The 21,430-nt window shown below is 41.0% G+C and overlaps 1 protein-coding gene across 1 annotated transcript in view; it reads right to left on the bottom strand.

Moving 5' to 3' along the window:
- AFF2 (AF4/FMR2 family, member 2) overlaps nucleotides 1-21,430 on the bottom strand; it is a 559,120-nt gene that overhangs the window by 8,291 nt on the left and 529,399 nt on the right. The window contains exons 16-20 of the mRNA XM_006869732.1: nucleotides 20,166-20,302; nucleotides 15,846-15,917; nucleotides 15,096-15,189; nucleotides 13,196-13,248; nucleotides 1,027-1,217 (exon numbers count right to left, since the gene is read on the bottom strand). Coding sequence (XP_006869794.1) covers nucleotides 1,027-1,217; nucleotides 13,196-13,248; nucleotides 15,096-15,189; nucleotides 15,846-15,917; nucleotides 20,166-20,302 — 547 coding nt within the window. The remainder of the gene's footprint in view (nucleotides 1-1,026; nucleotides 1,218-13,195; nucleotides 13,249-15,095; nucleotides 15,190-15,845; nucleotides 15,918-20,165; nucleotides 20,303-21,430) is intronic.

Below are 21,430 nucleotides of genomic sequence, written 5' to 3'. Positions count from 1 at the left end.
TTGGGCAAATCCACAGGGATGTAAACCTGCATCTATGACGTCTGAAGCCCCAACCTGATTCCTGGAAAGCCTATGACTGCTTAAACCCTAGCACCCACCCTTGCAGTCCCTGGTCAGTGCAGGATGCTAATGCCTCCTCATTCCTGCCCAGACATTTCCACTGCTTTCAGTGGCTGGTCACTTCTTTGCAGTATGATTTTGAAAGACTACCTTGAATGAAGTGGGGTAGTCTGTGACCTGTGAGTCAGAATAAGCTACACCAAATGAATAGACAGGACAAAAGTGCAGTGGAGTTCTCTGTCCCACCTTGCTTATGACAGTGAGGCTTCCTTGTAAGCCACAAATGGCACTGAGATAGCTAGGGCCACAAATGGCACTGAGTCACTCAAGACCCCAGACTCACTTTCTGGGGAGACAGTGTCCTCTTTGCTTTAGCCCTTAACCCTTGCTTCCGGATGAAAGATACATGCCACATCATCATATACTCACTGGAGCTGATGTTTATAATGAAGACAGAGTCCTGAAGCAAACAGGATTTTAATTAATTTCCCATCTTTCTTGGTTTCTTTGCCTCTCTCTTCCTCTGTGTCAATCTTTATCATTGGGTGGAATTCTGAATTAGTTATCTGCCAACATCAGTTCAAAAGAACTAAGTCCCAATTATTTCATTTTCTTGCTCTGGTAGCATAGTGGTTACGAATTGAGCTGCGAACCGCAAGGTCAGCAGTTCGAAACTGCCAGCTGCTCCGCGGGAGAAAGATGAGGCGTTCTGCTCCGGTAAAGATTAACAGCCTCGGAAACCCTGTGCAGGGTCGTTATGAGTCAGAACCGACTCCACGGCACATAACAACAACAACAACTTGGTAAAAATGGGTCACTTTATGTGTCAGCAAGGAGCAAACTCCCACTTCCCTCATCTAAGCACTGGGAATCAGAAAGACAAGACCACCATCAAAAGTCAAGCTCCTCAAAGCATAACTTACTCCACTGTGGTCTGAATGCAATAGGTAGAGTGAGTGAGCATACCTTTGTTCTCTCTTGTCAGCTTGTCGGCCATGTCCCAGTGTTCATAGCCTCTTAGCACGTTGCTAGTGATGTTGACGTGGCTGGCAGCCATGTGGTGAATGCGCTGGGGAATGGTAACTGGGCCGTTGTTACAGTTCCCCATTGTGTTGATGGGAGAGACGTTGTTGAGAGACACCGGCGATGGAGTGTTCCTGGGGAATGGTAAAAGAGGGGCCTTGTTAGACTGGCAGGAAAGAGTGATGGCTGGGTTCTAGGCCTCCCTTGTCATAATGGTGGGATCTCAATAAAAAGGGTTAACATGAAACCCCAGTGGGGTGATGCTTGTTCCCATATTCCATAGACTCTTCATGGAGGAGAACATCCTAGAGCTTTTGTCAAAACATCAGCTTTTTCTCTAGAAGCCCCGGTATAGAGAGAGCTGATTCCCACCTCATCTGACCAACTCATGTAGAGCACCATGGCCAACTTGTAGAGTAAGACTCTATCTCTTTTCCTTGGAAGAAAGACCTGGTGATCTTCCAAAAAATCAGTCTTTGAAAACTCTATTGAACATGGTTCTACTGTGATGTACATGGGGCTGTCATAAGTCAGAGTTGACTCCACAGCAACTAGTTTTATTTTGATTTCCTCTCTCTCCCTTCCTAACATTAAACAGAGATGTTATCATCTTTCACAACCATCGATGGGTCCAAGTGCATTGCTTCTTTTGTTAGGAAATACCAGAAAAAAAAAAAAAAAGTAATATGAATTCTACTCCAAAGTGCAGCTCTTTATTTATCTTGAGCAAATGAATCGATGTTTCAGAGAAAGAAAGAGCTCAGAGATAGCTCTACCTGCTACCAGAGTATTGACTGGCAATTAGAGAACATTAGATGCACAATTCTGGTCTATTCTCAACATGTTTTGTAGAACCACAATGACAGTGTGCTGCAAAGGCAGTCACCCAAATCAGCTAAGGGCAATTCTTGAAACCCCCCCAAGGAGTAGTATTAAGCAAAATGGAAACAATAGGATTCAGGATCTCTCTCTAGGATTCTGCCAGATGTGCTTCAGGAATGGACGATTAACCACACACTGGTTTATCAAGAGACATTCTCAGACGTCCACCTTTGGACTGTCCTGTTGTGAAGCCATAGAATAACTACTCAACCTCAAGGTCAGTTTGAACTGCAAAGTTGGTGGTTCAAATTCACCAGCTGCTCCTTAGAAATCCTGTACTGGGTAACTATAAGTCAGGACTGACTCGACGGCACTTAACAACAACAACAACAACAACATTGGTACGTAGATTTCTATTCCCTTCTTTAGTGCTAGTAATCAGGGGGATAGCAACTTGGGGGCTGCATACAGAGTGGAGGTCATCTTTCCCCCAGGGTCCAGGCTTAGATCAACCTAATGCAGACTGGCCCAGAGACAGTCTTGAAAGCATGAGTGGCTTCCAGTGAACATGGGTAAGATCTGTGTATCCCTTGCCCTTCCTGTCTTTCTTCAGCCAGACTTTGAAAAACTGCCCTGGGAAATACACAACTTTATGATGAGGGAGTAAGAAATGGGGGAGAGCTGTGTTTAGGACTCTGTGAGCCTTCAAGTTTGGAGGAACCAAAGAACCTTACTTCTCACTGCTCCCCAAATACCCCAGCAACTCACCATGGGACACTGGCACATTGACCTCTCTCCCAGTTGCTGTTGTTGACAACTCTAGAAAATTCCAAGGTGACTGTGTTCTTTACAGCTTCCACCTACTCACAGGGTGGATGTGCATCCCATCAAGCAGGGCACATGCGATTCCAAGGAACTGCAACCACAACGTACTGAAACACCAACCACTCCTGATTAGACTGGGAGCACTTTAAAATGATAAGCTCTCCTTGCAACTCACATGGGCCAGGCCTGCAAATAGAGCCAGTCTTCGAGAATCTTCTGATATCTTCTGGTTGGAGGTAGAAATTGGATCCCTGCTCAAACTCGGCTACATATCCCTCATACCTGCTCACCACTCATCTTGTACACAAGAGTGTGAAGGTGTGTCTGTTGTGGCCTGAAATATCATGTTACTTACTGCTGCAAGGATTTATTCTCAAGGCACTGATGGGTTGGGGCGATGTCTTAACTAAGGAGCCAAGGCACACAGGGGTTAACTAATGACAAAATAGCAATGAGTGCTGAATTTCTTGAAAATGTTATTTTTCAGTCTTTTTCTCTAGTGGCAGCCATTGACTTTTAAATGTCAATTTATGGGAAGAAAGGAATATGTTCTTTGTAATCCCTAGAGAGAATGACTGACTTGTCAAGTGTCACCCATGTTGAAAGTGGGACCACAAGGTACTGTGAAATAAGTCCTATGACCTTTTCTGGGCCTGGATTTCCTATATTAAAAGTAAAGGCAGACCTATACAAAGAAAACTACGTAACATTCCAAACAAAAAAACCCAAAGAGACTTACCAAAATGGAAGAATATAACATGTTCCTGGATAGGAAGATTTAGCATTGTGAAAATATCAATATTACCCAAAGCAATCTACAGATATAATGTAATTCTACTCCAGACTCCGACATTCTTTAAAGACATTCTTTAAAGGAAAATTATTGTAAACTTTATATGGAAAGGAAAGAGTCCCTGGGTAAGCAAAGCAATGCTTAAGAAGAACAAAGTTGGAAGCCTCTCACTCCCTGATTTCAAATTTTAACTACATGGCTACAGTGGTCAAACAGCCTGGTACTGATACAATGAAAGATACATAGATCAATGGAACAAAATTGAGGATCCAGAAATTAACCCATCCACATGCAGCCAACTGATCTTTGGCAAAGGGCCAAAGTACATTGAAGGGGGAGAAGATAGTCTTTTCAACAGATGGTGCTGGCAGAACTGGAAATCAATATGCAAAAGATTGAAACAAGACAATTATCTCATACCATATACAAAAATCACTTCAACATGGATTAAAGACCTAAATATGAATCCAAGAATTATAAAGGTTATCATTGAAAAAATAGGGATAAATTTAAGGGCTCTTGTAGAGGACACAAACAGACTTCCAAACATTGCGAGAATTGCACAAACAAAAAGAAGACAAAATAGATGATTGGGCCCTACTAAAAATTAGAGACTTAAGTGCATCAAAAGATTTCCCACAGAATGGGAAAAAATATTTTCCAACTACATATCAGACAAAGACCTAATCTCTAAAATCTATAGGAAACTATAACAACTCTGCAAGAATAAAACAAGTCACCCAATTAAAAAATGGGTCCAGGGGAGATGGAGCTTAATGGTGGATTAGGGAGAAGTGCAGTGCAAACTTCTGCCAGCAATAACACAGAATACCAGAAGAAGCAGGTTTAGGGGACGGTCCCAGAACTCTGAACTACATATAAAGAAATAATTAGAAAGGTTGAAAGCTTACAACCAGTGGAATGTGTAGTGGAAGTAAGAGAACTGGTGTTTTCTGATCATCCGGCCCCAGCAGCTCCAAGAGTGGGCATCTTGGGCAAGATGGAGCCAGTAACGGATCAGAGCAGCACTCCCACCACAGACGTTTGACCCATCCTCAGAGATAAAGGTGTGGACATTCTTTTCTTTTGTGTCACTGTTCATTGGTCTCTCATGGTCTGCGCACCCCTCCACTCTGGTGACTAGAGGGGTTGCCTGAGCAAGTGGACACCCCAATTCCAACACTGCTGGAGGGTTATATGCATTGTGCACAGATCTGCTTAGCAGAATCTAAGGGGAAAGGTTCCGATTAAAACCAAATGGCAGTGCAAAACAGATATAGCCGGCCCTGATCTGTTAATCACTAGGAAAAAGGCCTGAACAGGGGTTGTAGAGTGGAAGAGAGACAGACTAAAAAGGAAATATTCTGAAAATTAAATCCTGAATTATGTCATAAGGACCAACAGTGACATCATGAAATTTCTCAGGCAGCTTTGAAGGCAACAATCTGAGAGAGGGACGTTAAAGTCATACTCATATTTTGCTACGGAATTTCTTTTTCTTTTTCTCTTCTCTGCAATAATAGACTATAGTATCCAGTCTGTTTTTTTGGGGTGATTTTGGTCCCCTTTTTACTTTAATGGGGCTCTTTCCCTCCCTACATTACCTAAGAAGAGAAAGCAATTGTGGTCATATATAGTCCAGCAAAAATTACACCCTATAAAATCCCACCATCCAGGCAAGAGCCAATACCAGCTGCTGTATACCAGATAGGCAGCCAACACCAGCTACAATTACTCTGAGTTGAGTAATAAGAGTGACAAGGGAAGCACATCTCCTGATTGCATCTAACTAGATACAATTAGAAAGCATAATAAAATATCAACATACATTTATCTAATTATTGAGGTCACAGCTAACTATTGAAGATGCCCAAGACACAGATGACCATATCGGCACATGTCCAGAATCAAGATACAGTGATTGGGACAAATGGGCAGGAAACGGACCTAGACATCATATTGGAAGGAGGGCAGACATTGGAAATGCCTGAGAAGGAATTCAGGAAAATGATACCGAGAAACATAAAGAAGAAGTAAGGAAACCACTATTTGTTGTTGTTGTTAAGGAAACCACTATAGGTACAATCAAATAAGATAGATACAGCATTGGAAACAATTCAAAATCTGTAAAACAAGGTCCAAATGATTAACAATAAAATATCCAAAGTGGACAATACACTGAAAGGATAAAGGAGTAGAACTGAAGCTATGGAAGGCAGAACTAACGAGCAGCTAGGAAAAAGAGAAGTATTACATACAAAGGCAAGCAAATCAGAATAAGCTCTGACCTCTCAGCAGAAATCATGCAGGTGAGAAGGCAATGAGGAAACATATATAAAACAATGAAAAAAACAAAAACAAAAACTGCCAACCAAGAATTGTCTACCTAGCATAGATGTTAATAAAATATATGAAGGTGTAATAAAAACATTCCAGCATAAACAGCAGCTAAGGGATTTTGCCAAAGCCAACCCAGTGCTTCAAAACATCCTAAAGGGAGTTCTGTGGACTGGAAACCAACAAGATTAGACAACAACTAGAGAATGACATACGTGGCAGCACCACCCGGAAGTCAGTCGACAGATGGAAAAGTCCAGAACAGAACAAAACTGAAACAGCAAATTCAGAGGACCTGGGAGGTCAGTCTATGATAATTAAAAAAAAAAAAAAAATTGCAATGTGAAGAAATGTAAAAAGATAGGAATAACAATCCAGGTGGTAAGGAGGTCAGGTAGATTACAGGATAAAATAGACTGCACTAAACGGAGGGAAAAGTTAATAGAATATAGGTTAACCTCAAAGGAAATTAACACTTGACAACATACCAAGAAAATGAAAATCCACGAAGTACATGGAAACATTAAAACTATGAAGAAACTGACAAGAAATGACACAAAAAACACGAACCCAGCACAGGAAGGCATGCAGAGCAAAGAAACCAGAAGCATCACAAAAAACAAACAAACATAATGACAGCAATTAATTCATACCTATTGATAATTACCCTGAATATCAACGGATTAAATGTACCAGTTAAGAGACAGAGAGTGGAGAATGGATAAGAACAGAAGCTCCTTAAATATGTTGTCTTAAAGAGACACACTTTACACATAAAGTCAAAGTTAAATGATGGAAAAAAAATGTACCAAGCTAATTGCAATCAAGAATGAACCAGAGTAGCAATACTAATTAATCTCTGATAAAATAAACTTCAATTAAGGCAAACCCCAGCATAATAGATAAAGACAGGCATTATCTTATGATTAAAGGGTCAATTGAACAAGATGACATAACCATAATACATATCTATGCTCCCAGTGAAAGAGCTCCAAAATATATAAAGCAAACTCTAATAGACAAATTTACAATAGAAGTGGGAGATTTTAATACACCACTTTCAAAAAAGGATAGCAAAACCAGCAAGGAACTCAACAAAGAAACAGGAACAATCAACCAACTTTACTTCATAGATGTGTACAGAGCATTCAACCCAACAGCAGCACAATACACATTCTTTTCCAGTGCACATGGAGCAGTCTACAGATTAGACCATGTGTTAAGCCACAAAACAAGCCTCTATAAATGTACAAATATCAATATACTACAAGCCATCTTCTCAGACCAAAATGCTATAAAATTAGAAATCAACAATAAGAAGATCAAGGAAATAAAGTCAAATACATGGAAACTGAATAACACCCTGCTTTAAAGCTACTGGGTAGTAAAAGAACTAAAATGCGAATTCACAAAGTTCCTAGAAACAGATAAGAACGAAAAGACAACATACCTAAATCTCTGGGAAACAGCAAAAGCAGCACTGAAAGGACAATTTATTGCAATAAATGCACACATCCAAAAAGAAGAAAGAACCAAAAGTAACACATTAACACAACATCACCAACAACTAGAAACAGGCCAGCAAAGTAAACCTATAGTCAACAGAAGAAAGGAAATAATAAAGATTAGAGCAGAAATAAATGTGGTAGATAACAGGGAAAAAAACTATAGAATCAACAGGACAAGAAGCTGGTTCTTTGAAAGAATTAATAAAATCGCAAACCACTGGCAAACCTAACAAAAGAAAACAGGGAGAAGACACAAATAACATACATAAAAATGGGTACAGGACATGAACAGACACTTCACCAAGGAAAACATTTGGGCAGCAAACAAACACATGAAGAAATGTTCACAATTATTAGCCATTAGAGAGATGCAAATGAAAACAATAATGAGATATCACACCAACAATAACAGCAAAGTTTAATAAAGCAAAAAATATTGGTGAGGATGTGGAGAGATTGGGATTCTACCATATTGCTGGTGGTAATGTAAAAATGGTTCAACCACTCTGGAAATTGGTATGGCATTTCCTCTGAGAGTTGAAAATAGAAATACCATATGATCCAGCAATTCCTCTATTTGGTATGTATCCACAAGAAATATGAGCCATAACTGGAGTAGATATATGCACATCAATGTTTATCACAGCACTATTCATAATAGCAAAAAGATGGAGACAGCCTAAGTGCCCATCAATGGAAGAATGGATAAACAAACGTTGTTACATACACATAATGGAATATCATACTACCTTGAAAAATAACAATGAAGCTGAAAACCATGAATGATATAGATGAACCTTGAGGATATTATGCTGATTGAAATTAGTCAGTCACAAAGGGACAGATATTGCTAAGACCATTATTGTGAAAGCTTAACAAAAGATACCCATACTAAAAGAAAAAAAAAATTATTTGTTGGTTGCTGGCGGGGTGGGGTAGGAGGGAGGGGATGGTAGAGTGCAGGTTAGGGGATAGACACATCATAGGTTAGGGAATAGACACATCATAGTTTGGGTATTGGTGAAGGCAATATACAAGGTAGAGGAGGGGAACACACAAAAGGGGGGAGGGGGATGGAAGAACAAGGTTTATAGGGGAACACTTAGGTAGGTTTGCATGGGCTAAATGAGACAGAGGTAAATAGTGATGTGTGCTCACCCTTGGAATAAGAGGGCTCTGTGATACAGGGATCGAGACATAGTCTGAATGGGCAAAAGAGTAAACCTAATGTTAAGATGCTTGACTGTCTTATGGATATGGGTTTCCCTTACCTACTATTGTAAAATAGACACTTGAGTGGGATAGAAAGGAATATTGGGAAACATGATTACAGAAAGCTTGGAAGCCTGTCTTCAGCCTATAACTGACTGGAATACCTGAAAGGGGTTCTAGAACTTGCTGAGTGAAATAGGCTTTTTGTGGGGCCTTTGTAATGTATAGGACCTTAGGTGGAATCCTGAGCCCTACTCAGAGCCTTCTAAGGTGGGATATCACTACTTGAGAAGACATGCAGACTGGCCCAGGAGTGGCTAGATGAATAGAAGATAAGTCCTGAAAGAAAGACCAGCAGGAAAAAACAAAAAACTGGCAGTCTGTTTGGCTGTTACAAGAATAAGCAACCTGTTGGTTGGGGAGTCATCAAGGCAAGTAATCAAGTTTCTTTAGGACAAACCCCCATACAAGACTGAAACCCAAAGGGAACACACAAGCAGGCATGTAAGCTAGCTGGCGACTATGTTGGTCTACATGTGAGTGGAAGTGCGGGAAAGTCAGTAATGAAGATATGGGCTGAGTTAGACCACGTTTCATAGACTCCTGTCAACCTTGTGATGAGAGGGAGAAAAGCAAGGACTGATTGGTCCAAAGATTGGGGAGACTTGGCAACTCCTGAGCCCATGGACATTGACCTAGCTACAGAGGGCTAGAATTGATAGTGAAGTATCCAGCTGATATGAAGTGGGGAAGATACACAAGAACACCCTAACTAGCCTACTGTACCCATTTGACCTAGCTCGGATGACGTGATGATCAGAACTCAACTAGAGGAAGATTAAGAGGTTTGATAAAAGAATCAAGAGTAAATTGCAACAATTTTATGAACTTGACCTACTATACTTATGAATACAGTAGCTCAAAATACCAACTGAGAGGGAAGGAGTCTTCACATCAAGATTCAAGCCTATTCCCTCCGTATGCAGGTTTGATAGGGATGGGTAACTTAGACATTGGCTACGTAAAATGGAGGGTAAGGGTGGGAGAGGGTTATAAATGCATGAAGTGGTTGGCTTACAAGTTTTCAAGAGGGACTTGAGTTTCAGAGTGTGTGGGGAAGGTAGAATCCCCACTGAATAGTTTTCATCTTGTCTAGATGGAGATGGGGATAGGATTCTTTTGATTCAATAGTGAATAACTGTTATTATGACTAAATGCGACTGTCACAACCGTACAGGTAGAAGTTTTGTAATGTAAAGGGGGAATAGTTAATCTTACATTCCAGGAACAGAGGGCCCTAGGGCTATCAAGAGAGAAGAGCATGAGAAGAATGTAGGACCCTAACCAAAGAAGCAGGGACACCATAGATGGAGGCAGAGGTGATGGCATGGAGAGAATGAGCAGCTGAGGACTCGACTCATGCAAAGAGAACGGCTGAGTGCTGGCGGCCAGGAGGCAGGCTAGCCTCTGGAATGTGTCCTTTGGCTGTTTAAATGATTATATATTCTTGAGTGTTTTGTGTATATAAAATCAAAACACAAACAAAAACACCACAGGGAATAGAAGCAAATACTGTTAAATGATGATGCATGGAGGGGATTCCAAACATTGCAATGAAACAAAATGTGATTGGTTGAGTGCAAAATTGATGTTTTCCCATGTAAACTCTCACTCAATTCACAATAAAAACTTTAAGAAATGAATACATACATACATACATACATACATACATACATACATACATACATAAATACATAAATAAAAGTAAAGGCAGGATTCAATGATTTCCCATCAGGTCCAGAAGTCACAGGGGAAACCAAATGACCTCTTCTTTGCCTCTTATTTCTCAAAAATTCCTTTTTAGTTTATAACACTAAAGTCCTATTGAGGGGCTACAGTGAGGGGCTACAGTGAAAACCATTTTTTCCCTCCTGCTAGCCATTTCCTTCTTTTTTCTTTCCTTCCCCTTATTTGCCTTCTCGTCCTTTCCCATCCTATCCCATGCTTTCCTTCTCTCCTATTCTTCACTTCTTTTCTATACAATCAGCAGTGTAGGCAAGACCTTGGGAGATCTTGGGCCTGGGTTTGCTTCAGGCTCAAACCACCCATCTTTCAGTTAGCAACTGAGTGCTTAACCACTGAAATACCAGGACTTCCTCTAATACAGCTAAGTACCTACATAACAGCTTCAATCTTGCCCTGGGTCCACAAAGCCCAGAATATATACTATATAGTCCTTGACAGAAACGCTTTGCTGACTTCTACCATTTACTAAGCTGAATTTTCTTCCCCTTTCAACTGATTCTTGGCCAGGTTTCCTTCTTCACCCCTACCCCTCTGTCACTCTTTCCATTCACTCATCCATGGAAAGAGCCACCAGGGCTGCCTTGGTGCCACTGACTTCCAGACGCCAGTCAGCTGAGGAAGGCTTGGGGTCAGGGGCTGCAGCTCCTAGAAGACACTGTGAGAGGCCAGTGTGAGACCAGCCATCCTCACCCCTGGGGGAACAGAGAGATGGCGCTTGCTTTTTCTGGGGTTTTCATCGAGTTTCTTCTGGTTACCTCCAATAGGCTGTGTGGTTCTGGAGTTCAGGGATTGGGCCTTATTAAGCTTGAGTTCCCAGTACTTCGTCAGGGTCCTAGCACCAAAGGGGCACCTCCACCTATGGTGTACTTTCTGAATGAATACAATGGAGTATTGGGAGACTGTTTCAAGTTGCCTCACCCCAAACTTTATGACATGCCAAAGGAAGCATGCTTTCTTCAGACAGAAAATCGAAAAACAAATCCACTGCCGATGAATAGATTATGACTCATAGTCAAACCTATAGGATAGAGTAGGACTGTTCCTTAGGGTACCTGAGGCTATCAATTTTTATAGGAGCAGCCCAACGTCTAACCCATAGCACCACTTAAATATTTCAGAACAAGAGGCTTTTAATGTGACTTCACAAGCTTTAGGATTTTTTTTTTTTTCTGATTTCTTTGTTTTTTTTTTTTTTTTTTTTCCAAAAACTATTAAAAAAAGGAAAGAAACAAACTTCCCGTAATCCTTTAATGGCTGTTTACCTGGCCTTGCCGCCCTTCCTTTAACTACTTGCTCTGAGAAAATAGCTTCTTTGGGGCCTTTCAATGGTTATTTTGATTTTCTTAACTTTCTGAGAGAATCAGCCTTCCTTTTATTTGTTATTGGGCCCAATGCAAAGGGTGCTTCCTTTCAGCACAGACATTGTGAGATACCACCACTTTTATTGGCTCTGTCCCCTCACTCTGAACATTTTTATGAACTCAAAGTAGGGTCCATCATCCCACCGCTACTGGAGTATGCTTTGTAATTGTTTATAAAGTGGCAGTGGCAACTAGTTTACTCTTGAAGGAAGTGTTTGGATCAGCGATGCAAGGATTTTGAAATGACAGAAATTTGAAAAAAAAAACCACACACACAAAACAGCTTGGAGTCAGAAAACAGACTTCTGCAGAAAGGCTGGTTCCACCATCTGACTTCCTCTGGGAAGCAAGCCTGGGAGGCCTAGAGTAGCAAAGTGGCATGAGAGGCATTGGGGCATGGCAGGCTGATGCTCAACAAAGCTGAGCAAAGGCATAGAACCAGCTCCCAGAGGAGATAGAAGTGGATTTAAATCCACCTCACAAAAGAGCTCTGTTTTAGGCTTCAGAGAGCACTGGGTCAAGTCCTTCCCCATTGTTGTTGTTGTTGTTGTTAAGTGCCGTCGAGTCGGTTCCGACCCATAGCGACCCTGTACAGGGTTTCCGCGGGTGTAAATCCTTACGGGAGTAGAAAGCCTCATCTTTCTCCCGCGGAGCGGCTGGTAGTTTCGAACCGCTGACCTTAAGGTTCGCAGCCCGATTCGTAACCACTACGCTACCAGAGCTCCTTTCCCCATTAGAGCTCAAGAAACCAACCCAGAAACAGGAAGGGGCTTACCATGCTGTCCCTGTGGCCTAGCACAGTCTCAGAACTAGGTCACTAGACTTCCTGACTCCTACACCATGGCTGCCATCAAGTTGATTCCGATTCAAGGTGCAGCCAGTGGGTTTGAACCACCGACCTTTTGGTTCACAGTCCAACGCTTATCCTACCTACAGCGCTACACCAGAAACCCCACCCCACAAGCATAGAGCATTCAAACTCAGGTCCTGGGAGTGGGATTCCATTGCGCCTCCATTTTAGTATCGATATAAAAATCAACAGGAAAGGTCAGGTAATTGGCTAAGTGCCTTCACAGTTTCAGAACTATTATGCCTCAGGTTTTATTAAACAGCACTTACCATATATCAATGACCATTTCATTGGTCGTTCATTACTGAGTGAATCATTGAAAACCCACTTCAGTGGAGGTTAACTCAACTAGGCCTTCCTTAAATGGCATGGTGCTTGCTATCTCATTAATGGAATCTTTTTATGGTATCAATGGGCTTCAAGGAAGAATTTGGTATCTCATCGCTATCATAAGTTTTCTTTTTTGCCCTGAGGAGAAACCTGCTGGAAATTTTACATGCACCAGAGTGACCTGCACTCCTGAGTTGTCAATGCAAAATATGTGGGGTCCATTAGTCACTCATTTTCATGAAACAAGCAATTTTCATAAGATACTCACTTTCCATTGCCTACCCACGGAGATGGTATCTGAGCAACTTTTGAAGCATTTTGCTAAAAGAGAGGAGAGAGAGAGAGAGGGAAATAAGGACATCTATTTTGCGTTTTATTAATTCAGAAACAGATGGAAGTGTGATTTGAAGCACATTAATATTGATTGCAGCATTTCGGGAGGCCTCCTGTTCTATTCGCCGTGCTAGGATGGATGTGTGCGTCAGCACACCCCGGCACACACTCGAGGAAAATAGCTGGTTAGGATAATGAGTGGGCTCCAATCAGGACCATGAAAGTCACTTGATGAAAGATCTTATCTACAAAAAGGCCCAGTGAAATCAGACTCAGTTCTCCAAGAAGTGGTTTAATTATCCTCATCTGAAATTTATTCTGCAAAACAAGCTCTTCAGAGTACAAGACAGCGTCTCACCTTTTCGCTCCAGTTGCAAACTTTTTCCCTGAAATGGGGGTGGGGTGGGGTGGGGTGGGGTGAGGTGGTAATTTCTGATAGCTCAGGGCTGTGTCCGGGCCCAGTAGCAGTGTTTGTGAGTTTATTTGTATGGGTGAATCCTCACTACAGAACAGCCCATCAATGTCCTGTGGTAGCGCTGCAGCAATGGAAATCTATCTAAGTCTGTCTCTTTCCTCTGATGGACCTCCGCCTCCTGCTTCTCTGTGGCCACACATTTGGAGAGCAGCAGGAAACCTGACTCAGCACTGCTCTGAGAAGACAGTGAGGAACTCAGTGTCCTGGCATCACCAGCTTGAGTCTCCACTGAGCCTTTCAGAAGTCACAGCCTCTTGGGTTCTTTGCATACTGTGTGTTTGCATACTGTGGTGTTTGAGAGGAGTCCAGTGAGACTCTAACACTCCTCTAGACCCACAGAGCGGTGTCCTGAAGACTCTAAAATGGAACCTCCAAGCAGATGATGACTGACTTTATACCTGTCAGGTGTTTTGGAAGCTATGCAGGGCAGAGGCTGAGGGGGGCAAAAGGTTGGCTCTCCAGTGGGCCCATAAGACCAGCAGCCTCGTGTCACCTGGTTATTGTACTTATTAGAAATGCAATTTTTATCTGGGCTCATCTCCACATTTTGTAGTCGAACTGTATTTTTTTAGGCTGCACATTAAAAATGCCAGCTGATAGATGATGGACTGATTGGTGATGGATGGATGGATTTTGGTGACTAAGGCAATCAGTTATCATATAGTGCAACAGCTGCACCCCATGACTCCCTATGTCCAAAGCACTTTCAGGAATATACATGTTCTCCCAGAGTCCCATGGTGGCTCTTGTGCCCTCTCTTGCTGCTGAGAAAGTCCTGGGATGGCCTTTTTCTTAACAGATGACTGGCCATACCAACAGCCACAAAATCTCTGTGGGGTCCACCATGCAGAGTCCCCTAACTACACCCAGGAAGCTGCCTAATGCCACGTGGTCACACTGAACAACAGTCAGGGGATCCCGCCATTGCACAATCTCTGTCAGGGAACCAAGTCAAACAAGTAAGCTCTTCGTTGAGTCCTGAAGAAGAGGTGGCTGCACCACGACTGGCCACGCTGAAGGAGGTACAGCGTTTGGCAGCAACATTGCCTTTAATTATTGGCTTTAAAAATAGATATAAACTAACTATGGTAAAATGCCTTTGCCTTTCAACCATTTTTAAAGGTACAAGTCAGAAACATTAGTTACATTCACCACGTTGTACAACCATCACCACTAAACATTTCCAAAGTTTCCAATCACCCTTAACAGTGCCTCTTAAGCGGTAACTCATTTTCCCCTGACATCTGCCCTGGTCACCAAATATAAGCTGTGGTCTCTATGCATTATGTTACATGTCTATCCTGTCTCATTAGTGATTTTATTCACCCTCCATATCTCAATTCCACAAAATAAGGATTACCTTAAAATACTCCATCAGTGATCTGGAGTACTTCATAGCATGGTCCTTCTTCAGTTTGAACATTCTCAAGTAGAGCAGTGATAAACAGCGGTAGCTGTGGGCATGAGGAAGGGATTTTGTTAATGCAAGTTTGTAATGAAACCTATAAGCTGTACCAAAAAATGATGACACATATTTGTGTAGTGACTGTCCTAGGATTAGATAGACCGAGGAACATACATACGTAAGAAAAAAGGAAAATGGGAAGGGGGGAAGCATTAAAATCTCATCTTGAAAAGAGAAGGGTACATGTGTAGTTGACAACTGAGGAAACCCATTGTTGTTGAGTGCCTTGGAGTTGTTTCCAACTCACAGGGACCCTGTATGGGGTTTCCAAGGAGTGGCTGGTGGGTTTAAACTGTGAACCTTGTGGTTATCAGTCTAGTGCTTACCCCGCAGCATCACACCAGGACTCTAAAGAAACCCATTAGTTAGCCATTAATAGAAATCCCAAATACTCATCTAGGAAGCTCTGGTAGCATAGTGGTTACGAATCGGGCTGTGAACCTTAAGGTCAGCGGTTCGAAACTACCAGCTGCTCCGCGGGAGAAAGATGAGGCTTTCTACTCCCGTAAAGATTTACACCCTCGGAAACCCTGTACAGGGTCACTATGGGTCGGAACCGACTCGATGGCACTTAACAACAACAACAACATCTAGGGAAAGCAGCTTAAGTTTCTGCTGTTTCCCTCCGACCTCCATGGGACTCACCATAATACTGCTAGCTTTTTGTCCCCATCTGAAGCCAAGGGGCTGGCAAAGTTCTTCAGCCTCATTGCATACCTTTGAAGAGAAAGCAAAAGCTAAAGTGGGGATTTGTTTTACCCTTTGGACATTCCCAAAGTCATTTGCATTCTGATCAACTATATGAGTGAGCCCCCAAATTTGCTCTAGGTGGGAAGACTGGCTAGGAACATGTAGCCAAAAGCATGCTTCCTGAAAACATACAAAATAGTAATCGAGTCCATGCCACAATAAGAACTAGGTGGCATGTGGAATTCAGTCCCAGGACAATGCTGGGGGATTAATATTTTGCATGTGTATAAATGCTTGCAAAATACTGTTTCTAGAATACTCTAACTAAATAACATTATTAATTTCCATTAAGAGGTGGGCAAAATGTCAGTCTCAGTTCAATTTATGACAGTTGAGGTAAATAATATACAACTATGCCTGACATGAGCATGGGGAGATCTCAATCACTCACTTAAAAGGTCTGTTCTAATGCTTGGTTTCCAATACATTCTTCTAGAAAGTGCTTTTGTTTTCTTCCAAGGAAGGTCAATTTCACAGCATTTTAAGGTCTAAGCACCCTTAATTTATGGTGCTTGTATATTTTGTCTTTCCATTCTTTTTAATTGTTACTGTTCCACACTGGGGTGATAAAAGGTTGAGTATTTTCCCCTTCTAACTGAGCACATTCCATTCTGAGCATTTAGGCTCTTGAAAATCAATTCATTGCATAAAATCATTGTCTGAGCTTTAATGCAATTTCACAGGTACTTGCAGTAGAATAAGTAATGGGGCTCACTGTTGCATAAGGAAGTTGAACGTGAGCAGGCTGCCTGGCCCCCTTCTCCTTTCTAAGGTGATGGGGAGCTGCAGGGAGCTCCTCATTTCCATCAGCCCCTTGCCCAGAGCCTGAGCCCTCAGGCTCACCAGCCAAGACTGGGCCTCCTTAGCATCTTACCACCTGCTGTCCTTAGGGCTCCTGTTCTTTGGAGTGAACATTTTCACACAAAAGGACCCAAGCACTTGATTGAGTCCCTTCTGTGTTCACAATATTAGGTAAAGGGATTTTTATTATGTAATAAATCTAACTTGCTTTGACAGTTGGATCGCTGGAATGTCAAGTCATTGTGATGGCCCACTCGGTTTCACAAACACATTCTATTGCAGATTCCCAAGGCTCCAAGGAACGGATAATTACTTGAACAAAGAAAATGGGGGCTTTCTCTGTAGCTAGCACTCTGTCAGGGAGAGTAATAAAACTCTTTTCAACATAATATTGTGCTACTAAAAACTATAGTCCCATTACAGTCGCCCTCTAATTGCTGCCACACTCATTGTGACTTGCTACTGCAGGTTCCACTGCTTAAATGGACTAGAAGACCTAGTGGCTTTCACTCCTTTTATTCTCAATGGAAATTTTGCTCATTAAAAAGAATCATACACACTTTCAAGAAAGAAAAAAAAAATTAACAGAGAAAGGGGACATGCATATAACGTGTGTATGCAATGCTGAGACAATTTCAGTGAGGTCAGTGGATAGTCTCCTAACACTGTTCTCAGTTGTAATGTCTTACTTAAGTCAGAGACTGTGAGAAGGGTAGACAAGAGACCCCCTCTGTGTTGTCCCTTACGACTGACTGCATGAGAATCTACCATTACCTCAAAACCCAAAAGTTTAAAAATATTGACTTTAAGTGAAAGTTCATACATTCTCTGATGTCTATCAAATTCCATTGAGGTACTCCTATAGGGAGGCAAATGTCATATAATGAAAAGAAAACCAGGCTTAGAAAGAAGTTTTTCTGCCAATGATTAAGGGAAAACAAGTGTTTTCTAAAAGAAAGAAATGAGTTTATTACATATTCCCTGTAAAATGAAATTTGGCTTCTTGCTTTTATGTTCATAAAAGCATGTATTTTCATAAAGTAAAATGAATGAGAAAAAAAAAAAAAAAAAACACCAGAGAGAGGGAAAACATCCATAGTTTTTTAGCGGCTATGAGTGGCAATCTGCTTCCAAGGAAACCCCATGGATCAGTTCTATTCTGTACCACATGGTATGGCAGCTAGGATTTCTTGCCCCTCCAGTTTGGTCTTCTAGATGCAGACACGTGTTTCTCATGCCATAATTACATATTACTCTGCAGCTCTCTTATACTTTAACATTTTATCATTAGCATTTCCATGGGATTTCAGAATTTGACTAATTGTCACATTCCAATGGCTGTAAAGGATTCTAATAGGATACTACAATGTAATGAATTAGTCTTCTGGTATTGATTACTTGATTAAATTTTATTTTTTGGTGGAACTGTATAATGACCAAATGAACACTGAACAGATAGCTTGTTCTACTTTTTTCGATTACTTCCTTTAGTACAGGAAATTCAAATTTCTAGAAGCTGAATTACAGGATCAAAAGTTGAATACCTACTTATAGGATTTATTCTACACAATGCCAAACTGCCTGCAATTGACAAGGATCGCTTTACACATGTCTCAGCAGTTTAAGCCTAGTTCACCACATTCTCTTTTTGGTTTTGTTTGGCTAACACTGAGTATTAACATTTCAAAATTGTCTTATGATTTTAAAGAAGTACATTATTTTAATTGGCATTTCTGGTTGATTAGAGAATGCATTTTCTCCTGGCTTGTTCAATTTTGATTCCTTATCGTTTTTGCTCAGCATTTTCATCTTTCATTCTCATCTTTGAAAATTGCCGGTCAGCTTGAATAGACACTGAAAAATCAATCTAGCCTTAAGAGATACAGAATGGCTGTGGTAGCTCCCACAACAAATGAAGGAAGTTGGGGAGAATGGCTTTGCACTCTTTTCTGGGACTGACTTCTCAGAGCATCACTTAAGTGAAAGATGAGTCCAAGGCTGGACTTTCCCCTCATCACTTTCCCTTCTTTTGTGGATTTCATTGAGTCTTCTGGTCCTATGTGAACAACATTTTCTATTTTAATTTTTCTTTTACTTATCTCTACCTATTGATCAAGGAGCTCTGGTAGCGTAGTGGTTACGAATCGGGCTGCTAATCTCACAGTCAGCAGTTTGAAACTACCAGCTGTTCCGCGGGAGAAAGATGAGGCTTTCTGCTCCTGTAAAGATTTACAGCCTCGGAAACCCTGTATAGGGTCGCTATGAGTCAGAACCGGCTCCATGGCACATAACAACAACGACAAGATCCTACTGATTTTCTTCTTCTTTTTCCTTTTCTTTTTAGGAGGAAAATGTATACACTAAAATTTCCCAATGTCTATCTGAAGGTTTCAGTATTAGTAGCTCCAGACTCATAACAGTTATGCAGATACAAGCAATAGAATGAAAAACAGGTCTGGCATTCTAGATACTAGACCCAGAGGATGACAAACATGTCAGGGGCTTTCAGGTAAAGAACTGCTCACTCAATCAAAAGCAGTAATTTTGTCCATCCAGTGAAAAATGGGACTTCTCCACTCTATGTTGTTGTTGTTGTTTTCAACTGCTGTCAAGTCAGTTCTGACTCACAGAAACCCTGGGTAATACCAAATAGATATTATTTCTTCTTCTCCATCTCCTTTTTTTTTTTTTTTTATCTTCTTGAAAGTTCTGAATACCCCAAAACTCTCCACCAAGACTAATAGGCCAGAGAATTCCATTTCAAATGTAAATGAAACCAACAAGCTGAGTAATTTATAAACGCTTTCCAATCCTCATCCTGGTGTGGTGCTGCAAGATAATGCACTGGACCACAGTGTCCGGGGTTCAAACTTATCAGCACTTAACAACAACAACTCCCATCTGTTCATCCTCTGTATCCTTGCCTACTTGTCTCCCTCAAATTCCACATCCAGGGGAAGTCTACTTCATACCTCTGGCCTTAAATGCCAACTTAGAATTAAATGCCAACTGAGAAAGAAATTCCTAGAAAATGTGGTTGAAGATAGAAATTCTGATTGCACCACTTTTTCTGTTTCTAGATTATCAAACAACACCTTTGGAAAGCCAAATGTCAATGCCAAAGGAGTCTACTTCACTGCCACGCACTCTGTTTTCAATTTTAATTTTATGAATACTGAAAATTAAAACACTCACATTATAGCCTCTGAAAAGGATACTTTCTAAAAGCAGTGTCCATCAATTATAAATTTTCTATGACATTCATTAAATGGCCAGAATTAATTATGATGACTTCTAAGAAGAAGATGCCTTGGACAAAGCATTAATATGTTGAAATGATATTATTTAAGCCATAGTGAGTTCTAATTATGACTGAAGTGAGCTCAGGAAGCGGACTACAGAAAGGCCATTAACCTGAGCAGCTCCACAGTCTCGGAGTACATGGTGTACGGAGACTTCGCTTCCAGGGGATCGCGTTCCATGGCGTTGCCACATTCAGTGAAGGAGAGGGCTGCATCGGCGTAGTTGACAGCTTTGCCAAATTTCTCAAACTGAAAAAGGAAGATGACTGGTCAGCATGGTATTCTCTCTTCTCCATGTAGAGGGACAGTTCTCAACAAGGAGACAATTTGGTCCTCTGGAAACATTTGGCAATGTCTGGCAATGTTTATGTTGCCACAAAGACTGGCATTGTGGGTAAAGGCTAAGGATGCTAGTAAACATCTTACAATACACGGAATAGCCCAATAAGTAGGAATGATCAGACCCTAATGCCATTAATGCCAAGGAAGAAACACCGATACAGAGAGATGACAATGAATTAATTTGTAATTAAAATTAATTTGTAATGACAACTAAGTAACTGGTTTTAAGTTTTGTTTTGTTTTGTTATGTTATAGGAGAATGAGTGAAAAGAATAAATAAAACAAACAACAACAAAAAACATAGTCCCGGTATGGCGGTGGTTTGTGATGTTACTGTTGTTATCATTACATAGACTAGAATCCAAATCACTGCCTTAAGGAGTTTCTAGTCATTAAGCTTACTAACCTGACTAATCCTCCTGGTTTCCTATAGACAAAGCCTGCAGTGAAGGTCTGCTTTTTATGAGCCTCGTGGACAACGACGAACACACACAGTCTTGGCTTTCAAACTCTCTGGGAGCACATGGACCGCGCCTCCAGAAGAAGAGCTACAAATTGATGCTATTGTCATGAGAAATGGGAAGCTGTCTTATGACTGTTGACAATAATCACATCACTTTCATAGTAAATGATGGTCTGAAATAGTGTGTCAAAAAGCCAAAAATATAGCACCACTAAATATTTTAGTTCAGTAAAATTTTATTGCAAAAGGTTTTAGCCCTGATAATGGTCATGATTGAACTGATTTCTTTTTTATGTGTAATGAATATTATATATGACACTTTTATGGGGAGTATTTTATAACGGTATTTAACATTTCCAGTTTTTGATAGCTAGATGTAAGAATTCCACTAATAAGGTATTTTATGCAAAAAACCCATGTAAGGCAGATTTAGCTATTTTAATTTTCTTGTATACCTTTTATCAAAATATTTCCCATGCAACGGTGAAGGCTTCAATTTTCACAATGGCAGAGTAGCTGTCTCTAGGAGAGGATTAACTGCAACTATAAAATGATGAGTTACGGGTCCGACA

Source organism: Chrysochloris asiatica, unplaced genomic scaffold, assembly GCF_000296735.1.
Source record: "Chrysochloris asiatica unplaced genomic scaffold, ChrAsi1.0 scaffold00134, whole genome shotgun sequence".
NCBI lineage: Eukaryota > Metazoa > Chordata > Mammalia > Afrosoricida > Chrysochloridae > Chrysochloris > Chrysochloris asiatica.
The sequence above is the reverse complement of the archived record's forward strand: the minus strand, read 5'-3'. Positions and strand labels throughout refer to the sequence as shown.